Source organism: Cornus florida, unplaced genomic scaffold (genome assembly GCF_030987335.1).
Source record: "Cornus florida cultivar Cherokee Brave unplaced genomic scaffold, ASM3098733v1 CherokeeBrave_3.0.0_Hap2_Chr01, whole genome shotgun sequence".
NCBI classification, from domain to species: Eukaryota; Viridiplantae; Streptophyta; class Magnoliopsida; order Cornales; family Cornaceae; genus Cornus; species Cornus florida.
Genome location: NW_026775571.1, coordinates 16555925 through 16582186, shown reverse-complemented (window position 1 = coordinate 16582186; position 26262 = coordinate 16555925). Strand labels below are relative to the sequence as shown.

General features: G+C 39.3%; 2 protein-coding genes across 2 annotated transcripts; both read right to left on the bottom strand.

Annotated features, from left to right (window-relative positions):
- Positions 1 to 16271: 16271 nt before the first annotated feature.
- Positions 16272 to 16887, bottom strand: LOC132269663 (uncharacterized). The gene is made up of 2 exons (XM_059770919.1): positions 16862 to 16887; positions 16272 to 16776 (listed from the first exon to the last, which is right to left on the bottom strand). The coding sequence occupies exons 1-2, from the start codon at positions 16885 to 16887 to the stop codon at positions 16272 to 16274; spliced, it is 531 nt and encodes a 176-aa protein (XP_059626902.1).
- A 915-nt stretch (positions 16888 to 17802) lies between these two features.
- Positions 17803 to 18573, bottom strand: LOC132269655 (uncharacterized). The gene has a single exon (XM_059770908.1). The coding sequence runs from the start codon at positions 18571 to 18573 to the stop codon at positions 17803 to 17805; it is 771 nt and encodes a 256-aa protein (XP_059626891.1).
- Between the last annotated feature and the right edge of the window lie 7689 nt (positions 18574 to 26262).

The following is a 26262-nucleotide window of genomic DNA, read 5'->3' as shown; positions in this document are numbered from 1 at the left end:
TATATTAAACCCCAAAGGATTTCAAAACACTTAGAAAATAAACATACTACCACCCCTACCTCAATAGAGAATTGTATCTCTATAATCCAAGCAACCAAGCACTAAATGGAAAACAAGCTTAGGGTTAATGAAGAGGAGAATGAGAGGAAACTTTTACTAGTTAAGGTTCTTAGTCTAAGATGAATGGAAGGGCACCAAAATTGAAGAAGAAAGCTATTAACCAAGCTTTTCTCCAATGGTGGCTAGGTTAGAACTTTGAAGAACTTAGGGAAATGAAGAGGATAAGTGAAAAATGGTGAGTGGAAGGGATAGAGATCCTCCACTCACTATGTGCCCTTACACTACCCCTCACACACACACAATGCAAGACTAGATCATGGCCTTACACTTGTCACAAATCCAATGCCTCTTCCAAGACTTAATCATAAGCTTATACTTGTCAACAATCCCATGCCTCTTCCAAGACTTAATCCAAAGCTTACGCTTGTCAACAATCCAATGGTTACATGTACACCAATCTAAGGCCAACACATGGATGAATCTCCACCCACCAAATGTCAAAAGATCATGGTGCTAAGTCTCTTCACCTAAATGCCAACAAATGGCTCCATGAGAGTGTGACACTTGTCACACTTTTCAAAAATTGCAAAATGGTCCTTTTTCAAAATGTCTTCTAAAATAAATTGCAAAAAGGTCCCTTAAACGAAAAATAATAATTTTGAATAATTACACTAAAATCCCAAAAGTTATGTATAATTACACTAAAGTAAGCATTCTTGCCCTTTATGAAAAATAAAAGCAACTAGCATGCTTTTCAACAAAAGTGAAAATACCAATGTCATGAAAATCAAGTATGATGAATGCATGCAAAATCGGAATCAAATCCGAACACCCGAAGTGAGGTTAAGCGAGGAAAAACGATAAACGAGTAAAAGACGAAAAAAAAAAGAAAATCACCAAAAATGAAAAAGGAGGAAAAAGTCCGAGTCATTACAAATAGGCTAGCCAAGTAAGACCTGTGGTGACTTCAGTCACCAATACTGAAAATCATCGTCGAGTGGGAATCGCTTATCTCCCACGAAGTGAAAACAATCTCCCGTGGGAGTGCAAATAGACACTTGCCCGCGGAAGCAATCGATCGTGGCACAAAAGAAAGACGACCAGTCTATCTCGAGAATGATGTTAAAGCTTGTCATGTCAAAAATGATGAAATCAAACTCTAAAGTCCTCCCAGCTATCTCAATAGCACAACCCCGACAAACACAGTCCAATGACACTGGACCCCAACTGGTCTATCAACACAAAAGGAACTATCCCGCTACGTAACCTCCAGACCCAAAGAATGTGCAAATGAAGCAAATATAAATGAATGTGATAAACCTGTGTCAATAAGAACTCTAGCCCAAGAACTAAAAACTAGAAAGATACCTCGAACTGTAGAAGTTCCAACGGAGGTATCGGCCTATGGTAGTGCGTAAGCTCGTCCCTGAACCCCTGACTGTTGAGAACTACCTTGGTGGCCTGACTGATGTCCAGAAGTAGTGGGCGTACAACCCCTACCCGGATAAGAACCAACTGACGGTGCCACTGGCTGTGGTGCCTGAGGCACCCTGAAACCCGACTAAACATTTGCAAACTGTGCCAGTGTGGCCTGTGAACCAGTGCCACTCTGTGCTATGTTCTGTAGGCATGAACACTCCCTCTTGAAATGTCCAGGCTGCCTGCAGTAATTACAAACCCCCTGAAGTCCCTATATCGAAGCTGAAGACTTACTCGTCTGAGAACGACTACCTTCAGGCTGCAATTGCGGGCTACGAGGCTTGATGTGCCCCGACTGCTGACAGTGGTGACAAATCAACTTCCCTGAAGGAATAAGAATTATGGGTGTAGACCGAGCATGCTGTGACTATCCTTGAACACGAGAACTGTCCCTGGCCTTAGCCTTCTTCCACTGACCCCCAACAGATATCGATGAAGCCTCTCCACAAGACTGCTCATATGATCCCTTGATTCTGCGCTGATCTCAGTCCTCTGCCTCAACCATCATAGCCCTCTGGACCACCTCTCCATAGGTCCTCAAGTCCAACACTGAAATCTGTGGCCTAATATCAAGATGTAACCCATCCTGAAATTTCTTCGCCCTGAGCTTATCGATAGCTACCATCTTCGGTGCATAGCAGGAAAAAGAAGTGAAGTGTGTCGCATAGTCAATGACACTCATCATGCCCTGATAGAGACCTATAAACTGCACTCTCATATCCTACCTTATAGCTCTCGGAAAGAAGCGGTTGAAGAATAATGTCCTGAACTCCTCCTAAGTCATCATTTCCATATCGTGAATATTGGTCATGGACCTCCACCAGATATCGGCATCTCCCATGAACATAGAGGCTGTTAAGGAGATCCTCAATCGGTCTGTAGGCACTGCCATGCTATCGAGCCTACGTACCATGAGGTCAAGCTATGCCTCTGAAGTAAGCGGATCTATACTCCCTGCAAATTGGTCGCTCTTAGCCCTCTGTAACTTCACGAAGTAGTCCAAGGCTTCATTAACAACTGGTGTCGGTGCTGGTGCTACTGCTGGTACCGGTACTGGAATTTGCATCCCTGTAATATGCTGACGAAACATCTGTTGAATAGACTCTAACATCCCCAAAGCCACTCCCTGTGCGATCTGCTCCTCATAAGTTGGCGCTCGTGGTGGATTAGGACCCATGCCACAAACTGGAATCCTGGGCCTTCCTGGACCCCTCGTAAACTCAGTGTCGTCAACCTGCTCCTCAACGCCCTGACGTGAAGACTCTCCACGCGTGACAACCATAATGCTAAATGTACACAAGTAAAGAGGTCAACAATAACATAAGCTATTATGACCCAGTGCAACTCACACTATAAAGGCATGTAACACGAAGCAAGACAAAGGTAAGCAGTCTACGATCATACTAAAGCAATCAAAGAAAGCTCTTTAAACAACTAAGCACTTAAGCAAATAAGCATACATGTCAAACAAGGATGCTTTTTAAACACATAAGCATATAAACATAGAGACATGTCATAATACCAAACGTGTTGTCAAGAAACATATAAACATGTTACAATGCCAAAACATGTTACCAAAAGCAAGTGAAAATATCAAAGTACATCAACAAAAGCATGATATGCACCCAAAAACCGTCGTCTAAGGTTTTTGAACCTAGGAGCTCTGATACCACTTGTGACAGCCTAGTTTTTAGGCTAGTGTGTCCTAAGATGAACGGAACGTAAATCCAATGATGAATCCAGAATGTAGAAGCAAAAGGTATAATAATGGTTTCTAGAGATACTACACATTTGTAAGACACCAACGTGACCCTCAATGAAGTCACGAAACCCAAGGAAAACAAATGTGGGAACGATGACTCAAAAATGGACAAGAATGAACCTAGGGGCAAAATTGTCATTTCATAAAAAATGGATTCTACCAAGCATACCATTGGAAAGACAATGAAAAATTAATGAATTTAGACTCAAGAATCACCTGATTCGGAGTCTGGACGGAAAAGATATGAAAATAGAACGAAGAGGCATCCTCCGTTTAAGAGACAGCACGACCTTATCTTACTAAAACTGGTATAACTCTCACTACGGCTGGATTTTTTGAGTATGGTTGGTATCATTGGCAATATGACTTCAAGATCTTGAGTTTAGGCTCAAGAATGACTTGATTTGGATCAAAAACAAAGGAGATATGGCCCTCTGAAGTTGACCCAAGAAATTTGTGCAAGAAGCTGAAAGGAAACTAAGCTTTAGGGAGGATCAGCAGGCTGATGGAACAATACCAGCCAGCTGAAACTCCATCATCAGCCGGATGATGTACAGTACCAGCCAACCAAGACGCCCTTTTTCAAATGCAAACTCTCGGGATCTCATTTTTAGCACATATCAGTCGACCGATGACTGGTATCAGCCGATCGATGACTGCTATCAGATGACTGCTATCAGCCGACCGATGGACCTATTAGCAGTAGAAAAAGTTGCTGTAACCCATGGGAAGGTACTTGTCTTGGTTTTAAGGTTATACATGCATCCTAAGTGATCCAAACAAGCTTCAAAACACTCCCTAACCTCATGCAAGCATCTAAGTCATGCTAAATCAAAATAAAGCTTTGAATCAAATCTCAATGCATGGATTTTGCTTTAATTTTTCATAAAACCTCCATAAATAGTTCAAAAGTTGGAACTTGAGAGTTTTGTGAAATGTAACCATGCACCCATACGTAAAATGCAAAAATAGACGCGCTATAATGGCCTACGGCCTCATGGCATGTCATATGCAAAATATAACCCTTCAATGCATGAAATCTCTTAAATTTCATAAACAAACTATGAAAATAAAGTAGCATACATAGCATATAAGTATCTTTGGAATTTGGCCTCCTTACATACACAACTAGGGAGTATCAAAAGGTGCACTTAAGTGCACATTACACAGTTTGAACATTAAATACATGTTTTGTCAAAATAAACAAGAATGGGGCATGATATGCTAACAAGTGCATATTCTAACATATAAAAATATTCCAAGTAGTCAAGCAATCCTAAGAGTGTTGAGCATCCCACAATAATGCTTTTTTACCTGAAAAACACCCAGTAACTTCGGGGTGAGTAAACAAGTTTACTCGTAAAGAATATGTATACATAAGTTTAACTTATTACATAGTTTGCAATTCAATAAAGTTTAGTCCATGCTATTAAAATGACATTGGAACTTTTCACATGGCACAATGAAATGCAATATCACATAGTTATCAAATTTGGAATTTAAAATGCGAAATCAAACCAAAGTGCATACTTGGACATCATGCCAGATCAAACCGACACCATAGTTACTTTAGGGTTACTAGCCCATGGGTAACCTTTCTATGTGCGCACTAGACTTGTAGAGGGACAATCCCCCGTACTATAACCATGCCCTAGCCTTAGCCATAACAACGACATCCCAAGTTTCCAAAATCAATAATTTGTACAACAACATATATGTATTAGCATAACATATATATACATAATGTAAAGCCATCTACCATGCACAAACCAATTTTGGAAACGCAATACATGCCCTAAGTTCACAACTACAATGGAATGAAGAATGTGAATAATCATTATACAATTTGTTCCTCTTTATAACAATATTATTCAACAACAAGAACATAGTCTCACAAGTATGATATATGTTTAAAATCATAATTTAAACATGGAATCAACATAGGATACATACTCTTTCACTAACACAACAAGGATATTAATTAATTAATTAAGACAACTAATTTCTCTAAATTTCATTTTTCATTCAAACATGCTCAATTTAATATATGTTGTAGTACCTATCATGGTCATTACTTAAATCACTTCAAAACTTAATTTAAATCATAAGAACTTAATAATGAAAATTAATTAAATTAATTAACTAATTCCTCTAGATTTCAAGACAACCCTAAATGACTTCAAATTAACATAAGTTATGAATCAAGTCATGGCCCTTCCAAAAATCATGTCTTAGCTTAATTTCATGTAAGGTATCATTGACTATCAATTTAAAGATTTAGATTAGAGACATGTATTCCATTTGTGTCAAGATACTAAAATATATAAAATATCAAAGACATAACTTAGAACACCCCCTACCTCATAAGAGGATTGTTCCCCTTGAATCTAAGGAAAACAAAGGAATTTCAAGTTTTCCTCCTAGGGTTATTAAAAGGAAGATGAGGCAAGGCTTTTGTATTCCAAGCTCAATGATATAAGGTGAAAGGAGGGTGGTCAAAAATGAAGTCGAAGCCTTGAACCAAGTTTGTCTTCAATGGTGGCTAGGTTAGGTTTCTTGAGAGGAAAAAGATGAAATAAAAAATGAAATGAAAACCCTAAGTTAAATTTGGTGGGATTCTCCGCTCACTATGTGCTCTTGCACTACCTCACACACACACACTTGCAAGACTAAAGGTAAGTCCTACACTTGTCATGAATCTAAGTAAGCTTCCTAGATTAAATCCTAAGCCTACACTTGTCAACCATCTAGGCCAACAAGTAGTCCAATCCTAGGCCAACAAATGGGTGAATCTCCACCCTCCATGTGTCACAAGATTATGCCTCCAAGTCTCCCCACCCTAATGCTAACAAGTGGTACCATGAGAATGTGACACTTGTCACATTTTCTGTAAATTGTAAAAAGGTCCTTTTTGAAAACATCCTCCAAATTAAATTACAAAATGGTCCCTAAGACGAAAAATAATTACTTTGCATAATTACACTAAAATCCCAAAAGTTTAAGAAAATTACCAAAAGTTATGCATCCATGCCCTTTACAAGAAAAGTAAACATTTAGCATGCTTTTATACAAAAGTAAAAATGTAGATATCATAGAAATTAAATATCATGGATGCATGCAAAGCCGGAATCAAATCCGAGCACAAAAAGTGAGGTTATGCAATGAAAATGATAAACGGGAAAAGACGAAATACGGAAAAAGACGAAAATGGAAAAAAAGAAAATTGCCGAAAAAAAGAAAAAGGGGAAAAGACCGAGTCTTTACAAAATCCTTATTTTTATTTCTTTTTAGTAAATAAACCTGCAAAAACACAAAAATTAAGATAATTTATATTCAAAGATCAAATAATGGGCTTAACTAATACAACTAAGGGCGCTTGAGTATGCAATATTCGGCACTTATCAATGTGATACGTGCTATTAAACTTGTTTGTTCTCAATTCTTGATTCTTGCTATGCTAGGATATAAGTTTGATATCTTTTGACCCCCAATTGTCGTGATTTTGAACTTTCTTAAAAAATGTGTTGAATTGCCGTTCCAAACCAAACTTTTTGAAGTCAAATGTTCTAATGTTGCTTGATAAGCTTGAAAAATTATCAAATGTGATCTTCTTTGAATAATTATGTGCATTTTGGAATAAATTACAACTTATTGCTTGTATATACACATTTTGCACACTCTTTTGTCACATTGATGGTTTTGAAAGTTTGTGTGCATCTTTTGAATAAATCTTTTTTGCATTGATCTTTGAATTAGTTTAGGGGAGGGATATTAATGTTTGGAGTTCAAAATGGATGTTTGGGATGTCACTGTTGTTCTTTGGCCTTAGTAATCATTTTTGAGCTTCTTTTGAATTTTAAAGTGTCATTTGAAATAAGTTTGGGGGTATGTTGCCTTATCTTGAAAAGTTGTTTGTAAAATGTCATTTGCTTGATTCTATATACTTGTGATCCATTCTTGAAAGCTAGTAAGGGCTTGAGACCTAGGTTCTTTGCCGGTCATGATTTTGACTCAAAAAGGGGTAAGTTTCTTGCTATTTTTAGCCTTTGACCATTCTTTGCTTCATTTAAGCTATAAAGGGGGTTGCAAGCCATAAGCGATCAATTTTCTACTTATATATTGCTTAGAGGGGGTCACAAGTCATAAGTGATCATAGGATGTTGATTTTGTTGAAATGGAGTATGGGATATTTCTTTGACTGGAGTTTAACTTTGATATTTGTGCACCATTCAGATACATGCCATATAGTTGCATACCATGTCCATGATTCATTTTTGAACTTTTGCATCATAACATGCCTAGGATTGAAATGTTTTGCAACTGTGCAATACACTTAGTCTTTATTTCACGATCTACATGCTTCTTGAGTTCTAAGTAGACAGTTGCTATTCTTATATTCTCCATGTTATCCTACTTGCTCCATTGGTCTTCAATGTTGAATTTGTAGACATTCTTGCTTAGGAATTGAAACAATATCATCCTAGGGTCTACTTGCCATAAAATTGCAGAATCTTATTGAGTTTTAGGTTTGTGAATGCACGTTGCATACTTTATGCACGTCACATCCTATACTTGTCCTTTTGATCTCATTCTTTGCTTAAATGTTTCCAAAAGTGACTGTTCTGCCCTCTATGCTATCATTGCATTATTTTACGTATCTGAGACTGCTTATTGTGCCATGATCTATTCTTATCTTGTTGAAGCATGTTGAATGATATTATTGAAGCTTTCTAGATCACTTCGTGCACAAGCATGATCCTATATGTCTATTTTTTATTTCTACTTGATTTAGAAATCCTTTGTGTTTTCTTATCAGATGCTTACCTCATTTTATATCTAGGCACTGATTTCTATACTTGTTGCTTTTGTAGATGTAGCATAGGCAAAAGACTCTTGCCCGAAAGAGAGTAGCCAAAGTTACATAGCCTCCTTCATTTCCAGCAGAGGAGTCATCTTCATCGTCTAAGGCTACTGCATCTACAGAGCCATCTTTCATGGAGGCTCATGGTCCTATTGTCAGGGCAGTACCTTCTCTCTCTTTCTCTGGTAAGAAATTGGAGCCGAAATTCAAATTTGACCGAGAGCTATTTGCCTGGTTAGTGCAGTGCAAATAGATAAGATGGTGTATGACAAGAAGCAATGGACCAAGACTTTCAATGCTTGCACAAAGAACAGAAAGAATAGAGAGCAAAAAAGGCAACGAGCTCAGCAGAGAGCAGAGAATGAGGCAGCAGAGGGATCCCAGGGATCACCATCTTCCTTTAGACCCAGACAGAGGCAACATACTACTACTTCCATATCCACGTTACAGCTGGGTACACCTCTTCCTCCCCATCCATCTCAACAGGCCAGCCCCTCACATGTCCCTCCTACAGAGCAGATGCCTCAGGCCAAAACTCGCTCCGATCATGCCAGTTCATATTCCAGCCACAGAGCTGACCTGACTTAGCTGCATTCAGATTTTACTTCTTTCAGATTTGACATGACGGAGCAGCATGATGACATGACAAAATGGCACGATGATTTAGCTAGGAGGCATGATGACTTAGCTAGGTGATCTGATGTCTGGCAAGACCAGTAGCAGATGTGAGGAGAGACATTTCAGATTTGAGGACAGACATTCAGATGTCTCTCACTCAATATAGCCAGGAGATGTCAAATATGCTCCAGATCATTGCCGACATGCTTGAGTTGGATGTTGTACCATGATTCCACCCTCCTCTCTATCTCTATCACTCATTTCTTGCCCTACTACACTTTGATACACTACTATTTCTGGGATATTTTTGCACTATTTTGAGATATTTGCACTGGTTTTGGATATTATTTTGCACTACACTAGATATACATGGTTTTTGGATATTATTGTTGGATTTATTTGCATATATGGATCTTTGGGATTTTGATATTATTGATATTGGTTTTGGATATTTTAAGCTTTGTATTACTATATGCCATAGATTTTTGCCCAGTTCTCCACTTCATCTCTCGTTTAGATTATCGATGCATATGCTTTGACAGTTGCTAGTGTGACCATTTTCAGATAGGTTTTTGGAATCTAAGTTTGGGGGTGCACCTTCGAATGCTAAGTTTCTGTTGCTGGGTCCTATTTGCTACACCCATTTGGCATACACTTTCCATTATCTATTGCTTTTTCATACATTGAGGACAATACACAAATTAAGTTTGGGGGTGTGTTAGTATATTTTATATATCGCACTTAGTTTCTATGCATGTGATATGATTTGAGAGTTTTAGCTATGATTTTGATCTTTTGAGGTCCATGATACTTAGAATTTAAAAATTGCTTGACTTGGGAGTTTAATACTCCTTATTTGCCATGTAGATGCCATTTAGGAGTAAATTTTTCAAAAGATTGATATCATGCTTACATTTATGGTCCACATCATCTTGATTTTGTGATTGTTTTGAGATTCACTCTAGGATTCTACACTAGCACAGGTGCACACTAGCATTCATTTGCGGGGTACATGCTTTGTTGATTATTGATTTGGTTATATCCCAATTGAGCTAGTAGTGCTTTGAAAGCTTTCATTCTTGACAAAGGTAGATGACAAACCATTTTCACTAAGTAGCCAGTATTCTAGCATCATCAAGTATTGAATTTCTCATGCCGAAAGGTGGAGGGCCCAAACTTTAGGTTTAAAAAAAATAATAAATAAATAAATAAAAATTTGCAAAAGCAAATAAAGTGGGAACTTCTTACCAAAGGTAAGGAGTAGGAAATGATTAGATGGAGATTGTTTTGATTTGTATCCTATTTGATTTGAGTTTGTAAGTCCTTAGGGGTGTCTCTACACCTAGTGCCCTAAAGCCATCCGGTTTGGGAGTCATTGACCCTAACGTTCGCCTCATGAATCTTCTAGAAAGCTTAAGAGATCATTACATTGCACCATGCTTGCAACGACCCGAACTCGTAGGTTCGAATCGTTATCCGGGTCCTTTCTTGAACCCGAGGTCACCTATGTCAAACACATCCATGTCTTGTGTTCATTTATCACCATTGTACCTTAATTACACTTTAAAAAGGTTCTAGACAACATTCCAAGGCATGGGTGATTCAAAGGCCAAAGAAGGAATAAGGATACACAAGCAGCTCTATTTCGGTCAACCGAAATGGAGTTTTGGTCGGCCAAAATGGCCTCTGAAGTGTCCCTGCTCCGGTCAACCAAAATGATCATTTCGGTCAGCCGAAATGAAAAGTCCCGAGGTTGACAAAGGATCAGTCCACCAAAGTGCCATTTCGGTCGACCGAAATGGCTCTGAGAGCCCAGGACCTACTACTGGAATTTCTAAAGTGTGCAATAACCCCTGCAAAGGTTTGAGCTTGATCTAAAAACCTATCCCAATGCACCACAACAACATATTACATTCCATGGTTACAAACATCAATATTATGATATAAGGTACCACCATTTTCTTCATTTATATGAGGATTATATATAGTCTTTATAACAAGTTCAATTTACAAAAAAATGAAGTCAAGCTCAAAGTTATAATACAAATTCATGCTAAACAAACTTAATACATTCCATGTCATGGTGCTATATGTAATGGCCCAGATTTTTCGGATAAATTTTTTCCGTTGTCTTTTCCCTTCTGAGTTTGGTTTCTTGTCGATTAGTGTTATCTCGAGTGCTCTGGAGTGATTTTTGAGACTCTTTTCTTTGGATTGACAACTTCCTTTGAGGACCGAGTCATTTCCACATTTTTCGTTTTTCGACACTATTCACTTTTCGTCCTTTTCCCTATTCCGTCTTTTTCCCTATTTTGTCTTTTCCTCGTTTGGCACTTTATTTGCGTAACCACACTTCTTGTGTTTGGAGTTGGTTTCTGACTTCATGTATCTTCATTCCCAGTGATTTCTATGAGATAAGTATCTTTACTTTCATAAGAAAGTACTCTGGTTGCTCCCGGTGTCCATAGGGGCATAAATGCAAAGTTCTTTGAAAACTCTTTCTTTTCTTGAGGTGTTTTTCATAAATATCTTTTGAAGATATTTTATTTCAAGGGTATCTAAGAAAATATCTTTTGGAAGATATTTTCATTCTAGGGCAGTTTCACAGTTTTCACTTTTTGGAAGGGCCATTATGCAATTAATGAAAGTTATTGCTTAATGACTTGTTTTGAGCCTAGATCCTTGTATGGGATTCATTTTCATATTTCGTCGAGTCATGGACTCTTAGAATTTCCTCCTGGACGATGTTTTCCAGTTTCAGGGTTTTTGGCCCCGATTTACGCCAAACTTATTTTGAGCATAACTCTCTGCTTGGGACTCGGGTTTTCAACGTTGTTTCTTCCGTTGTTCATATTTTCTCATTTGGAATATTTTTTGTTCACGGAGTTTTGCCATTTGAGCGCGTCTGCGTGAATTCCACTTTTCCGGACCCGGCAGGGCCCGTTCGGGACACTTTTTAAGTTTTTCTATAAATAGGAGGCTTAGAAAGAAAAATCAGATTTTTCTCTCTCTCTCCTCTCTCATGGCCGGTCCAAGCTCCATCCATGGCTACCATCTTCTCTCTCCTCTTTTGGACTTCTTCCCTTCATTAAAAAGTGGTGATGCCTTTGTGTTTATTGTTCCCCTCGGCGAGGCCTTCGATTCCAACCGATTGGAATCTTGTTTTGGCTGTTTCTTGAGTTCAAGTTTGAATTCAAGTTGTCTTTTTGATGGGGCTTTCTTCGGATTCATGTTCGTGGTGTTGTCCCCGACAAAACCTAGGAGTTTCGTCGGATTCGGAGCCGATTTATTTTAGTAGGGATTTGAGAGTTCATCTCAAATGGAGATAGGGAATGTTTTAGGCTTTTGTGTGTGTTGTATTGAATGTTTAGCATGATTATACAACTTATATATGTGCCTTGTATCAAATCTAGAAAGTTAGTAATTTTTAATTCTTTGTATAAGATTTAAAATTTATGATGATATATAACTTTGTTTTGAATTGTGGCATGGTAGAAACTCTTGTTTTAATATGTTGGTTAACATATATTAAATTAGAATTAATTAAATAAGAATTGCTCTTTTTAATTAATATTTATCTTTTGTGAAAGATTAAAGTTCGTGGCCGTACCTTGCATGAAATTGAGTTGTATTATGTTTCTAAATTGAGTTTTGGTATGTTTGTTAACATACTTTAATTTGAGAGCATTTGGTTGAGTTTGAAAATTTAGAGACTTTAATTAAGAGAATTAATTAAAATCTAATTTTGTGGTTTCATGGGCCTAATTAAGCTTTTGTGGGAATATATGTAATGAACATGATATGTCTATTAGCATATATTAAATTAGGGCCAATTGGAAATGATTTGAAATCTAGAGAGTTTAATTATTTTGATGTAATTAAATTCTATCTCGTGTATCTATGGATCTAATCATGTTTTAGAAGTTGTTTCTATTTTAAGATCATGGATTTAGACTTGTGAAGTATTCACTTGATTGTGTTATATGCATTGAAGGGCATTGTTGTTAAATTTATATTCACGAGAGTATGTTTCTAATATGAATATATTGTTGGCTTGTGATTTTGTAGCATTACGGATATGAAATGCTTATTATGCACAATTGAGAGTTATATTGCTAACTTGTTACTATGTAGTAGTTATATGTATAAGTTATGAACTTATTTGGCTTATTTTGGAATCTTGGAACATTGTTGAGTTGAGATGGCTAGGGTTTGGCTCTAGTACGGGACGTGAGTCCTCTAAGTCATTGAGATAGTGTGTACTTAGGGTGGTCTTCCCTACGAGTTAGTGCCCAGAATAATCATTGAGGTCTCGGCAGAATTCCGAGCGTGATGTCCAAGTCTTCCACTATTTGTTTTCGCATTCAATTCCAAGTTGAGAATCATGTTTACCTTGTTGACTTGTGGTTTTGGCTATTGGCAATTTGATGTTGTTAAGCACATCCATACTACGTTGATATATTTAGTTGATTTCACACTTTTAGATTTCTAGTTGATAACCTATAGAATCTATGTCTTGATGTGTGGTATTAGATATTCTAATTATGCTAAATTGTTATATTTAGTTGATGTTGCATTTTAGACTTCAAGTTGATAACCTTGAGAATCTATATGTTGTTGCTTATGTAAGCATGCTCCTATGTTGTTGCTTTGTGTAAGCATGCTCCTATGTTGCTGCTTTGTGTAAGCATGAACCTATGTTAATAAAATTGCATAAATGAGGTGATTGATGCTAGAAATGATCTTAGGTAGCTAGGATGCTCCTTGAGTCTCACCTTTGACATAGACGTTAGGTAGAATGAACCACAGTGATTAAATCTTGCAAACTTGTAAAACGTAGGTCGATGCATGCTCATTTCCTACGAGTAGCTTTATGTTACTCACCCCTACGATATTGGGGCATATTTCAAGTACAAGAATCAAATTTGAGGTCTTCATTATGCTTGGATGACTTGTGGACTTGAAGACTTCCATTTTTGTGAAGGTTGGCATGGAATGCCAATTGTAGCCTTATATGTCAACATGTGTACATTTGATTCCTTATATGTAATGTGTACATGAGTACACTCTTTACGATGTATTTGACATGTATGAGATAAGGCCAGAGGCCAATGACATGTAATTTGAATCCTATGTAATTTTTGACTTCATGGAGTATTATGAAAGTATTGAAAAATATTGAGTTTTTGCTTCACCATGTTTGCATTGGGTGTGGGAATTCCATTTTGATTCTTCCATAGGGTCTCATTAATTATGTATGAAGTGTGGCCAAGGGCCAAATGGTATTTTGAAACCATTTCATAGTTTTGAATTCCAAGTTTTCGTTCCAAACTTCATTTTTGGCATTTTGGCCATTGGGGGGTCATATTTTGTATCGGCCATATTTTTAGGCCATAGACCATTGTAGAACATCTTACTAGGTAGGTTACATTTGCGTGCATGGTTGTTTCCGGGCAAAGCTTCTTCTTTGGTGAAATGAGCCTCCCACGGACTCATTTTTCAGTTTTGTTGCATATTCTGACCTAAGGGTATTTTGGGAATTTTCTTTGGGAAATAAATTCTATTCTTCACATGGTTGAACAGAAAATTTGATTTTAGGGGGGTTTTCTTTTTTGTGTTTTTCCAGAATATGCCAACTTCGCATCAGAAATCGCATCCGAAGTTCAGCTCTCAGTTTTTAAATTTAGCAGCTTTTTGGACCCTCTGGACCAGTTTTCTTGGGAGGGCATTTTGGGCATTTCACATTGCGTATTTTTCCATTTTTCTTGCAAGTCACGTAGAAAACTCGATTTTGAGGGGCGTTTTTATTTGAGTTTTTCCAGAAAATGTCATCTTGTCCCAATCCCTATCCTTCTCTATCTCATTACTTTATATTTTAAAATGTTTGTAACTTCAACTTGACCAATAGGGCTCTACTATGGGACACAATTTCATGAATATCCACCTGGATTAACAAGTTGCATAAGGAGAGGATTTGGCCCTTCAAGCTTCAATTATGGAAAGTTTAACCATAAAGAATGAGAAAAGTCAGCCCATTCCAACTTCCACTATTGGAGTATCCATTCCTTTCGAAACTGGTGGAACTTCTACTGGTCATACTCCTTCCATCCCAAAGGCAAGTCTTCATTCCTTTACACTTCGCCTCCTTTCTTTCTTTCTATCTAATAAAAACTTGTTTGCATTTCAGGCAACTCCTTCCTTATCTACCTCAACCTCCTTTATGGTGCAGAGGAGAGCCCTTCCAACCTTAGCTGATCTTTACAAAGTGATCAAGGCTACTAAATCTTCCATTACTTCTACTTCAAGTGCAAGTGTCCTCACACTTCCAGGACCGTCAAATAATGCTATCATGGTGGCTAAAGAAAAGTTGATGTCTTATCTTGCCCACGATGTGGAAGATGTAGTCTCTTTCCACTCAAGTCTAGCCAGTACTATTGTGACCCTCAAAAAACATCCGGAATTTCCTGATTCCATCCAGGCTTCTTTGACCAAGCTGCAACACCAACTCCAATTCATTGTTGCCTATGTGAGCTCCAGTACTTCTATAGTTTCTGAGTATAAAAAGGAGGCCAAGCTCAGAGATAAAGCTCTTGAGGATTTTCAACTCTCCTTAGAATCCTACCCAGAAATCAAGGATCGAACTAAAAAGCTTATGATCAAGAAAGAAAAACTGAATGAAGAACTGGCCAAAGTTCAAAGGGAGTTGGAATAAGTGGAACGTGAAGAACTTAAATTGGACTAAACAGCTAATGCCTTTGTTAATGCGTCCGAACCTTTAAGGAAAGAATGGGAAAAGTGAGTTGAAGCCTTTCCTAAATTTGAGGATGCAAAGGTTAGAGCAGTGGCTGTTCTTAAAGAAGCAAGGAAAATTTGGAATGAACTTGGAGGTGTTTTTGCCTCTATCTGATCTCATGTGTTTCTCTTTATGGTTCTATTATGTGGTTGTTTTTGGAAAACTTGTGGATAGGAAATAAGTAATGGGTACTTTTGAATGGCCAATCCTAGGTTTAGGAGGCCATTGTTGAGTTTTGTAATGAAATCCAGTATCTAATGAGATAACGCTCTATTTCCCAACCCTTTGCATGTGCCTCTTTCACAATTTATATGGAAAAGAAACTTCTAAGTCACTGAAACTAGAAAACTTCTTCACATATATTTACAATAAGGCATAGCTATATAATTGGCTGTCCATAACAAAGGAAATTCAAAGAAATAAAAGAAATTGTCATAATGGAAATGCCTGTATATACAAGCAAGATGAACAATTTCCAGTATGATTAAAACCTAGAACACGTAGCGTAGCCAGTTCCTCAATGAAGTCTTCCATACTTTGGAAATCAACTGATCTTAGAAATTCAGCTAAGTCCGCTTCATAACTCTATCCAATGTACTTTTCCAAGTACTTAGCTTTACCTTCTTGGAATGGCCGAATGGCCATTACGCTTCCTTTCTAACTTTTCGGTTTACTTGGAAAGGAAGATACCAGCTATTCTACATGGCCGGTTGAATGATTGTGGATTTCCAATTTTCATAGATGGAAGGGTGGTACTCTTTTAAGTATGCACTATTCACAGGATGCTTATGAGACCTTCCATCTATATCCATCAATCTATAAGCCCCTTTTCTAAGGACTCGTTCTACCAAATAAGGACCTTCCCAATCAGGAGTCCATTTTCCATACTCCAAACTTTTAACTCTAGGTGGAAATTTGACCTGCCATACCATGTCTCCTTCTATAAATGTCTTCGCCTTCACCTTCTTGTTGTATGCCCACATAACTTTCTTCTTTTGAAAAATAATATGATCTAGAGCATTGAGACAAACTTCATCAAGGTCTTCTAATTTCGCTAACATGGCATGGTTGTAATCTACTAGAGTTAGTCTATTTTGGAAAGCCACCCTTGCAAACCTGATTGTCATCTCCATTGGAAGGACAGCATCATGTCCATATGTAAGCACATATGGTGTGACGCCTGTACTTAACCTTTTTGAATTTCTGTAGGCCCAAAGAGCTTCAGAAAGTAGTGATACCACTCCCTTGGATGATCCTCAATCATCTTTTCAAGGATGTTGAGGATTACTTTGTTGGAAGCTTCCGCCTGTCCATTTGCTTGGGCAAAATATGGAGTGGAACTGATCACTTATACACCACACTCAGCACAATAATCCAAGACCTTGCTTCCAACAAAGGATAGACCACTATCAGTGGTGATAGTCTCTAGAATTCCAAACCTATGTATAATGTGCTTCTTAAGAAAATCAATCACTATTGACTGCTCACAAGTCTTTAGTGGAATGGCTTCCACCCACTTTGTGAAATAATCTGTGGCCACCACTATGTGAGTATGGCCATCTGAAGATGGAGGCCTTAGCTTTCCAATAAAGTCCAAAGCCCACCCTTTAAATGGCCATATTTTTACTATCGGCTGCATGTTAATAGCTGGAACTCTTTGGATTGGGCCATGTTCTTGACATGCAGTACAAGTCTTGGCAAACTCTATGCAATCTTTCAATATGCCTTTCCAATAATAACCATACCTTCTAAGGAGCCACCTCATCTCGATTCTAGCTTGATGCACTCCGCATATTCCAAGGTGTGATTCTGCCATTACCCTCATGGATTCATCCTTCCCGAGGCATCTTAACAAAAGTCCATCTTCTTTACTCTTCTTGTAGAGGTCCCTATCAATCAAAATGTAATGTGGTGCCAAAAGCTGAATTCTCTTGTCCACCTTGGAGCTAGTTCTTGCAAGAATTGGATAATTGGTGTTCTCCAATCATCCAAATCAAATCCATCGATATCAATATTGAAAATCTCCCATGGCTTATTGGCAAGTTTGAATTTTTCTGGCTCTTTAGATTGGAAAGGACTTGCCATCTCATACCGTAACTCTACCGAAGGAAGAGCTCTTCTTCTAACTGTGATTAGAGCTTCTTCCACACCCAGTGGGACTTTCACTCGAGAGGCTAATTATGCTAGATCATTAGCCTCCGTATTTAAATATCTAAGCCAATATTTGAGTTAGAAATCATCAAACTGGCAAAGTAACTCTAAGGCCAAAGAGTGGAAAGGCCTCAAATGCCAGTTAAGACATCTATATTCTTCAGATAATTGGCTAAGTATCAAGTTGGAATCTCCAATAATCTGGACCTTCTCCATCTTTAGCTCTAGCAGAATCTCCAGCCCAATAATTAATGCCTCATACTCAGCTTGGTTGTTTGTACACTTGAAATCCAAGAAGAAAGAAAATTTGGTTTTCCTTCCTTTCGGAGAAATGATGACTATTCCAGCTCCACCTCCATCATGAGTGCTTGATCCATCAAACATAAGAGTCCAAGGTGTATAGTCAAGGTAAAGATTATCCACCTCATCACATATTTTTGAATCTATCTTAGTAGATGGATGATCTGCTAGAAATTCTGCTACCGCCCTTCCTTTGACTGCCTTTTGTGGAATATACTTGAAGGTAAACTCCATTAAGGCCAATGACCACTTTCTAATACGTCCAGTGATCAAAGGCTTGGAAAGCATATACTTAATCAAATCTGTTTGAGAGATTATATACACGGCCACTGGCAACATATAGGTTCTCAACTTCATAGCCGCATAGTATAAGGAAAGACACAACTTTTCAATGGAAGTATACCTACATTCCATTGGAGTGAGCACCCTACTTAAATAATAGATGGCTTGCTCTTTCTTCCATTCATTATTATGAGCTAATAGAGTTCCAATGGACTCATCGGCGGCCGATAAGTATAATCTTAAAGACCACTTCTTGATTAGAGGCATCAACACTGGAGGGTTGGCCAGGTAGCTTTTCAAACCTTCAAAGGCTTGCTGGTGCTATTCTGTCCACTTGAATTCCTCAGCACCTTTCAATTTCAGTAAAGGGGAGAAAGCATGAGTCTTTCCAGCATGGTTGGCAACGAACCTCCTTAAATATCCAACCTGACCGAGGAATCGTTGCAACTCCTTCTTAGTGGCTGGTGGCTTTGCTTTAATAATTGCTTTTGCTTTATTTTGATCTATCTCAATACCACTTTGGTGGACCAGGAAACCTAGGAAATTTCCAGCTGAAACCCCAAAAGCACACTTCAAAGGATTCATCTTCAACTTGTGCTGCCTCATCCTTTCAAAAGTCATTTTCAAATTGTGGAGATGTTGATCTTTAGCCGAGGACTTGATGACCACATCATCAATGTGGACTTCCAAGAAATGGCCAATCATGTCATGGAATATAGCATTCATGGCTCTTTGATATGTTGCTCCTGCATTCTTCAACCCAAATGGCATGACAACCCATTCAAAGGTTCCAATGGAACCTGGACATCTGAAGACTGTCTTGGCAATATCTTCCTCTGCAATGTAAATCTGGTCGTACCCGGAATGTCCATCCATGAATAAAAGAATTTCATTCTTGCCAGCAAAATCTACTAACTAGTCAGCAATAGGCATGGGATACTCATCTTTTGGAGTTGCAAGATTGATATTTCGGAAATCCATAAATACCCTTAGCTTGCCATTTTTCTTAATAACTGGAACTATATTGGAAATCCAGTCAACATACCTGGCGGTTCTTATAAAACTAGCCTTATGTAGCCTTTCTATCTCTTCTTTGACCTTTAGAACAACTTCTTGGGACATCTTTCTTGGAGGCTACTTGAAAGGCTTGAAACCTTCCTTAATTGGCAACTTATGCTCTACCAGCTCTCTGGAAAGTCCTGGCATTTCCTCATATGTCCATGCAAAGCAATCTTTATTTTCTTCAAGTAAAGAAATCAATTCATCTCTAAAGATTGGTTCCAAAAGCTTACTAATGTAGGTAGGCCGAGGGTCTTGCTCCATTCCAAGATTGATTTCCAACAAAGGATCTTACACTTCGGCCTTAAGATCATCCAACTTCACTGGTGCTGCCTTTAAGTTTGTCAGTTGGATAGCATCCAACTTGTCTTCAGCATCTTCCATAATCTCCAAAACATTGGTTGAAAATGAAGTACCAACAACAACAGCTCTTTCTAACCGTAGTTCGGCTAGATATGCTTTCAACCTGGCAAGGCAGCAGTTAACCGCTTCGCCAAGTATTCTATTTTCTTTAGGTTTCTCTTCCATAAAAACTTTTGTTTGAAATGTATTGCTGAACACTGACCTTGGGTAGAATTGTTGGCCTTGGTGTTTCTTGGAAAAGCTCCCTTACATCTTCTTCGGTTCTTGGAAAAGCTCCCTTACATCTTCTTCCATAAGAGTCATTCTCATGCTGGCCTTCCTTGGACGGCCCTTACTATCCTTTCCAATAAATCTGATTGGAACGAATTATTCGCTATACAACTCAGCATCTGCATGGTAAACCCTTGTCACAAATGGCCAGCTATCAGCTTCCACCACTTTTACCTCATCTCCATCCCAAAATATTAGCATTTAATGGAGCGAAGATGGAATGCAAAAATTTAGGTGAATCCATTCGCGGCCTAAGAGCAAATTATAAGCCACTGTGGACTCAATAACAAAGAAAGCTGTGATAGAAGTTCTATCTCCCACTATTAACTCCAACGATAGGATTCCTTGCGTCTTCACTATTCCTCCCGTGAATCCACTAATGGACACATCAGTTGGAATGATATCTTCAGGAGACTTTCTGAGCATGTGGATAACATTGACTGGAACAACATTCAACACCGAACCATTGTCTACCAGAATTCTTGCCAAAGGCCTTCCTTCCACTAGCACCTTGATGTACAAAGGTTTGAGCTACTGAGTCATGCCATATGGTGGCTTTTCCAACATAATTTTCTTTGGCCTCGTGGGGCTATTCTCTTCAATCACGACCCCCTTTAATTTCTGCAGATGCTCAGTTTCATCTTCAAAAACCTCTTCTATATGGATACCTTTGTCTGGTTCCATTATAAATGGCCCAGAGTTAGACTATCCAAGACTTTCCATGGGTGGACTTGTAACTATTACATCTCCTTCCATTGAATTGGGCTGATCTGGTTGTGGCTCAAAAAATAAAGGAAGAACCACTACCATATTGTGAGTAAATTCACCTGGAAGGCTCCCAAAATAGATTTTCTTGCTGCTACTGGCATTGCTGGGAATTTCCAAATCTGTTTTATCTTTCGTCGGAGGATTGTCTGTAGTCAAGGAATTTCCAACCTCTAAATCAAGATCTAACAAATCATTAGGATCTCACTCCTTTCCTATAGCTGGAAGCTCTGATAAATCTGACGACCTAGTAGTCTTCTTTAGCCAACTGGACCAGCCATGGTCTTTCTCCCATAACCTTCTTTTATCAGCCCTCTTCCTTTGTTGCCTTCGTTTTTGTGTGCGGGTCATATAGGAATCATCATGAGTGGGAAACTTGGGATGATCAAGCCTTCTCCATCCCTCATCTTGATAGGTAGGAGGTCTAACCATTTTTAGTCGGAGATGCTCACTCCCCCTTCTAACCCAAACTTCCGAGGTTAATTTTGGCTTGGAATGCATGTCACCTTTAGAACCTCTGTCTTGCCATCTACTACTTTCAAACTTTCTGCTATGAGGACGAGAACCTGGCTGATAGGAAACTTTACTCTTTTCCAAATTCTTTAGAAGTATCTCAGATTTCCTTTCTGCTGCCTTTCTTTCTGGATGAACCTGGCTTTCCTTCTCTGGAATGGTTACAGTAACTGTGTTTTCCACCTTTTGGAAAGTTAGCTGGTCATGGACTTTCTTTTTTTGACCCTGGTCACTATTGGAGGGCTTTTCATTCTGCTTCTCTTTTGGAAAATCTTTACGGCAACCTTCATTCTGAACTTTACACTTGGGGCAACAATCTTGTTGGATTAACGCAATCTGGGTCTCTCGGAGTTGCCTCTCCAACTCAGCTACTGTCTTCTCCATAGATGTTGCCGCCTTTGAAATTTCCAACTTTCCAATGGTCACCGGATTTAACAAGTCCACCTCCTTTTTGGAATGCTCCGGAACCATGGAAGCAACGTTTGTTGCAACAACCTTGGGGAAAGGATTTCCATCAACACCCATGACTTCTGATTTTTCTGGAAACTTCAAACGGCCATCTTCAATTGCCTTTTGCACAATGTTGCAGAAAATAACACAATGCTTCCACAAATTGTGGAACTTGCAATACTCCTTCTCGGCCATTTCTGAAGCCGACGGCATCTTATGGCCCGCTGTGAAAACCAGTTGCTTGTCAGCCATGAGCAAATCAAAGATTTGCTCGGCTTTAGAAATGTCAAAAGAGTAACTTCTGGAAGAGTCTGCCCCCTTCCACTTGGAACCAGAGGCAGCCTGCAAGTTGGCCGTGGCTGATTTTGGCTTTGTCAAGGCCTCACAAGTGTAAGCCTTCTTTATGTTGAGCTCGGCTACGTTGACTTCAAACTCCCCTTCAATTTCAGTGGTATACACCTCATAGTTAGGATCACGATAGTAGGTGCCCTTGAAAGAGTTCTTCCTATCTTGCTCCTCATGAAGGAGCTCTTCATACTTAGCCACTTTGCCAGCCAAATCGAATAAGTCATGGAACTGTACACCTTCAAACTTCTTGCGAAGTTCAAATTCTAGGCCGTTCACAACCATCTTCACATATTCTTCCGGTAGCAAAGATAAATTACATTTGAACTTGGCCCGCCTGAATCTGGAAAGTAAACTCATCACAGACTCTCCAGGCAGTTGATGAAGTCTGGAAAGGTCTGCCATGGACACTTCAAGCTCAGCTCTATAGAACTGAGTATGGAATATATCCCCAAATTGCTGCCCACTTTGAATGGAGTTGGCTAGTAAGTTGGAATACCATCTGAAAGCATATCCCGTCAGTGCGTTTGGAAATAAGTGTACTTTCAGCCATGGATTGGCTGCTGCTTCTCCACATTGGACAGTGAACCGACTGATATGTTCCAAGGTAGACTGTTCGCCCTCTCCATTGAACGTTACAAACTTTGGAATTCTGAAATTCCTTAGAAATTCAACTTCATCAATGAACTCTAGATAGGGCTTTCTGTAAGTTGTCCTTCCACCCCTTCGAGTTAAGCCAAATTCCTGTTGAAGGAATTCTGCAAATTGGCCTCTGTCAAGTACCATAGGTAGTGGAGGGTTGTTGTCTGGCCAACCTTGAGGTTGATTGGCCACTTGATGCCCCCCACCCGCCATTAGCAAGGGGTTAGCATCTGCATAGTTGTTCCTGCCACGGTTCCTTCCTCCTTGGTCAAGAAGTGGCTCCCTTGGAAAAGGTTGCCCCCCAACCGCCATTGGAATAACCATAGGTGGTGGCCTTACTGGAGTAGGTGCGGCTGGCTAAATGTTCAAATGGAATATTCTGTTGTGCTTAAGGATTGTGGTATGGCCAGGTTTGGCTAGGCTGATCATGCCAAGTCTGCTATGGAAATGCCACAGGTGGAGGATTCTGAACTTGCTGAGTGGTTGGCATGGGCGCAGCTTGTGGAACAATCATCTGTGCCATTGGAGCAGTCACAGGTACAGCTAGAATATAAGTCTGTGCCATTGGAAGGGACTGCACCTGCTGCTGAGTTGGAAGGAGTGGACATGCATATTGCTGAGAGGAACTCCCTTCAATAAATGTGTTCGGCCTACTAGCTTGGAAGGCCGACTGTTGAGACCCTTCAGAGTTGTTTAGCCGAGGGGCCAAACCTTGGTTTAAGCTTTCAAGGGTCCGTTCCAACATGGACTCGAACCTTCGAGAGATTTGGTCCACCATTTCTGCTAAATTCCGCTCATTAGCAAGAGCGGCTTTTGCATGGTCTTGACTAGCTTTGGAATGATCTTGCGCAACTCTGGCTAAGTCTTGGGTGACTCTAGCTTGGTCTTGTGCAAACCTATCTTGTTGCATTGCCATCATGCAGATGTTGTCCATAATGGGTCCATTTGCCATTGTTTGAGCAAATTTTTCCACCATATCATTTTCATCAGGTGTGAATCATGAACTTTCCACTGGAAGTTCACTGACTTGCATCTCTTCTAGTTCGGTAGGGTCTTGGATAGACTTGCCTTGCCTTCTTCCACCAGCCATTGAACAATATGTTAAGAGGTCCCACCAAGCGTGCCAAGAATGTTTGGCTCGCAAAAAAGCGCTAGTTTCGCTTTCTAGGTGAGTGGAAAACAGGAGTGGATGTCAGGCGTGCAAGGACTTGGAAAGTAAGAAAAATAAGTGCAGGACTTGAATTAAACATAATGAAATTGCATTACATGAATGTAAAGATACATGAATGTAAGGAATTGAAGTGTTGTTTTGCTTTGTGATTTGAACAAGGTTTGCAAGTGAAGCCTAGGCGTTCTATTTATAAAATTCTCCATGCATGCAGCAACTTGGTGTGGCAGCTTCAACAGCTTCCACGTGGACTGACTTCGGACTGCCAGGTGTCCCATGATCTTTCAGCCTTCTCTAAATGTTGCCAAGTGTAAACCCATGTTCTCCCATGATCTACAACTACTATATAGTGGTCTTTGGCGGTTGAATGCATGATTGTAAACCTTCTCCCACGTTCTGGAACTGCCCAGATGGAAAGTCGACAGTTCCAGCAGCAATTGTAGCAGAAGTTGAGAACTTCTATCTGGAAGGTTCGGATCTTGCCACGTGTCCCATGTCTTCCTTATTCTTCTCATAATGTTGACACGTGTAAGAACATGATGTCCCATGAATTTCAGTTTTGAAGGAGTGGTTTTGGTGGTTCAGCTCCAATTAAAATCTTCTAGCCACATTCTGGAACTGCCAAATGGAATGGGCCACGATCTCCTAACTGCCCCTAATTTGTAGGTAAGCCTGCCACGTGTGCACTTGGAAAGTCATGTCTTTCCAACTGCATATAACTGCTTCCTTCTCTACCTGCCACGTGTCCACTTAGAAATTCATGTGTTTCCAATTGCATGTAATTGCTTACCTCTTTGGCTGACACGTGTCCCACGTTTTCCTCATTTTTCTCTGGCAAATGCATCATGTTTTCAGCCCACTTTGCTGATTTTTAGCAACCTCTTCACTTAAATAAGGAAAATGGTTGCCTTATTCTTGGAGTGACTCCTACAAACTAGGAGATATTATAGGAGTGGGGAAGTTGTCATTCTTGATGACTAGGTCAAAGGTACACATGGCTTTCTATATGTTTGCCACGTGTCCACTTGGAAAGTCCACATCTTTCCAACTATAGATCTTGTACCAAATGGCTTCATTTGATGAAGCCACGTGTTGCTTCATGATTGCACTTTTGCATACCACATTTCCAATTGGAATTGGCTACGACAACCTTTCCAACTGAAAAATATTTATAGTGTAATCAATATATATAATCTCAGTCACAATTTCAACCATCATCATAGAACATTCTCCAACATCACAACAGCCCATACTTAATTTTCATAGCCCATCCCTCTTTTTCATATCATATATTATATATACATAGAGTCATTCACATTTTTTTTTAGTTCAAAATTTTCAATTAAATTGTCACAAACCTCCTTCAATTTTTTTTTTTTTTTTTTTATAAACAATTTTATATGAATGCAAAAATAATAATAATAATAATAAAATGAAAGGATGAAGAGAGGAGGACTTACCCGAAAGATAGAGAGAAGAGCAGAGGAATAAGAGAAAAATCCGAGAGAAATAGAGAGCTTCGGCCAGTGAAACGGCCGAGAATGATGAAATGACGGCTTGAGATTCACTGGAGAAAATGACCAGAAGTTATAGAGGTGGCCGGCGGTGAGGAGAATTGTTATCTCCTTGGCTGAGAGTTGGCCAGAGAATGCGAAGCCGAGAGAGGAAAAGAGAGACAGAGAGCAACAGCGGCGGCCAAAAGAATCAGCTGGAAGAGCGTGCAGCAGAGGAAACTCACCGGAGAAAAGAAGGAAATAGAGAGAGGGTTTGGCTTCGGCGTGGTGGTGTGGTGGCTTGGTTTCAGACACAGAGAGATGAGAGATAGAGAGGCGAGAGAGTTAGATGAGAGGTAAGAGATTTAGGGTTTGCAGAGAGAAGAGATAGAAGCATGAAGTGAGAAAGAGAGAAAAGAAAAGAAAAAAAGAGGGGGAAGAGAATATCGATCGCAACTTATTCAACTAAAGCATAAATTGGGGGTTAAAATTTTCTGAAGGCACGATCGATCAACTGAGAGGCATTATTGAAACTCCTGAAAAAATTTCAAAATTTTTGTAAGGCACGAACATGAGATCGATTGCGCTGGATTTGCGATTGATCACCTAAGGGTAGAATTTCTGCAGAAAATTTTCTATAGGTGCAATTAATCGATCACTAATCAACTATCCCGCACTACCCATGCCCATCGGGAATCCTGGGGGGATCCAACACTAGAACCTCACATACTCGATGGAAAAATACCATGCAAAATGAAGGAACCAGTACACAACCATGCACCCTAAGTGCTAGAACATAGTCTACAACGTGACTACTGTACAAAAACACCAATGCTCACAATACATCGGCATTAGGGTTAATCGTTACCTACCGGACATGGAGACCCG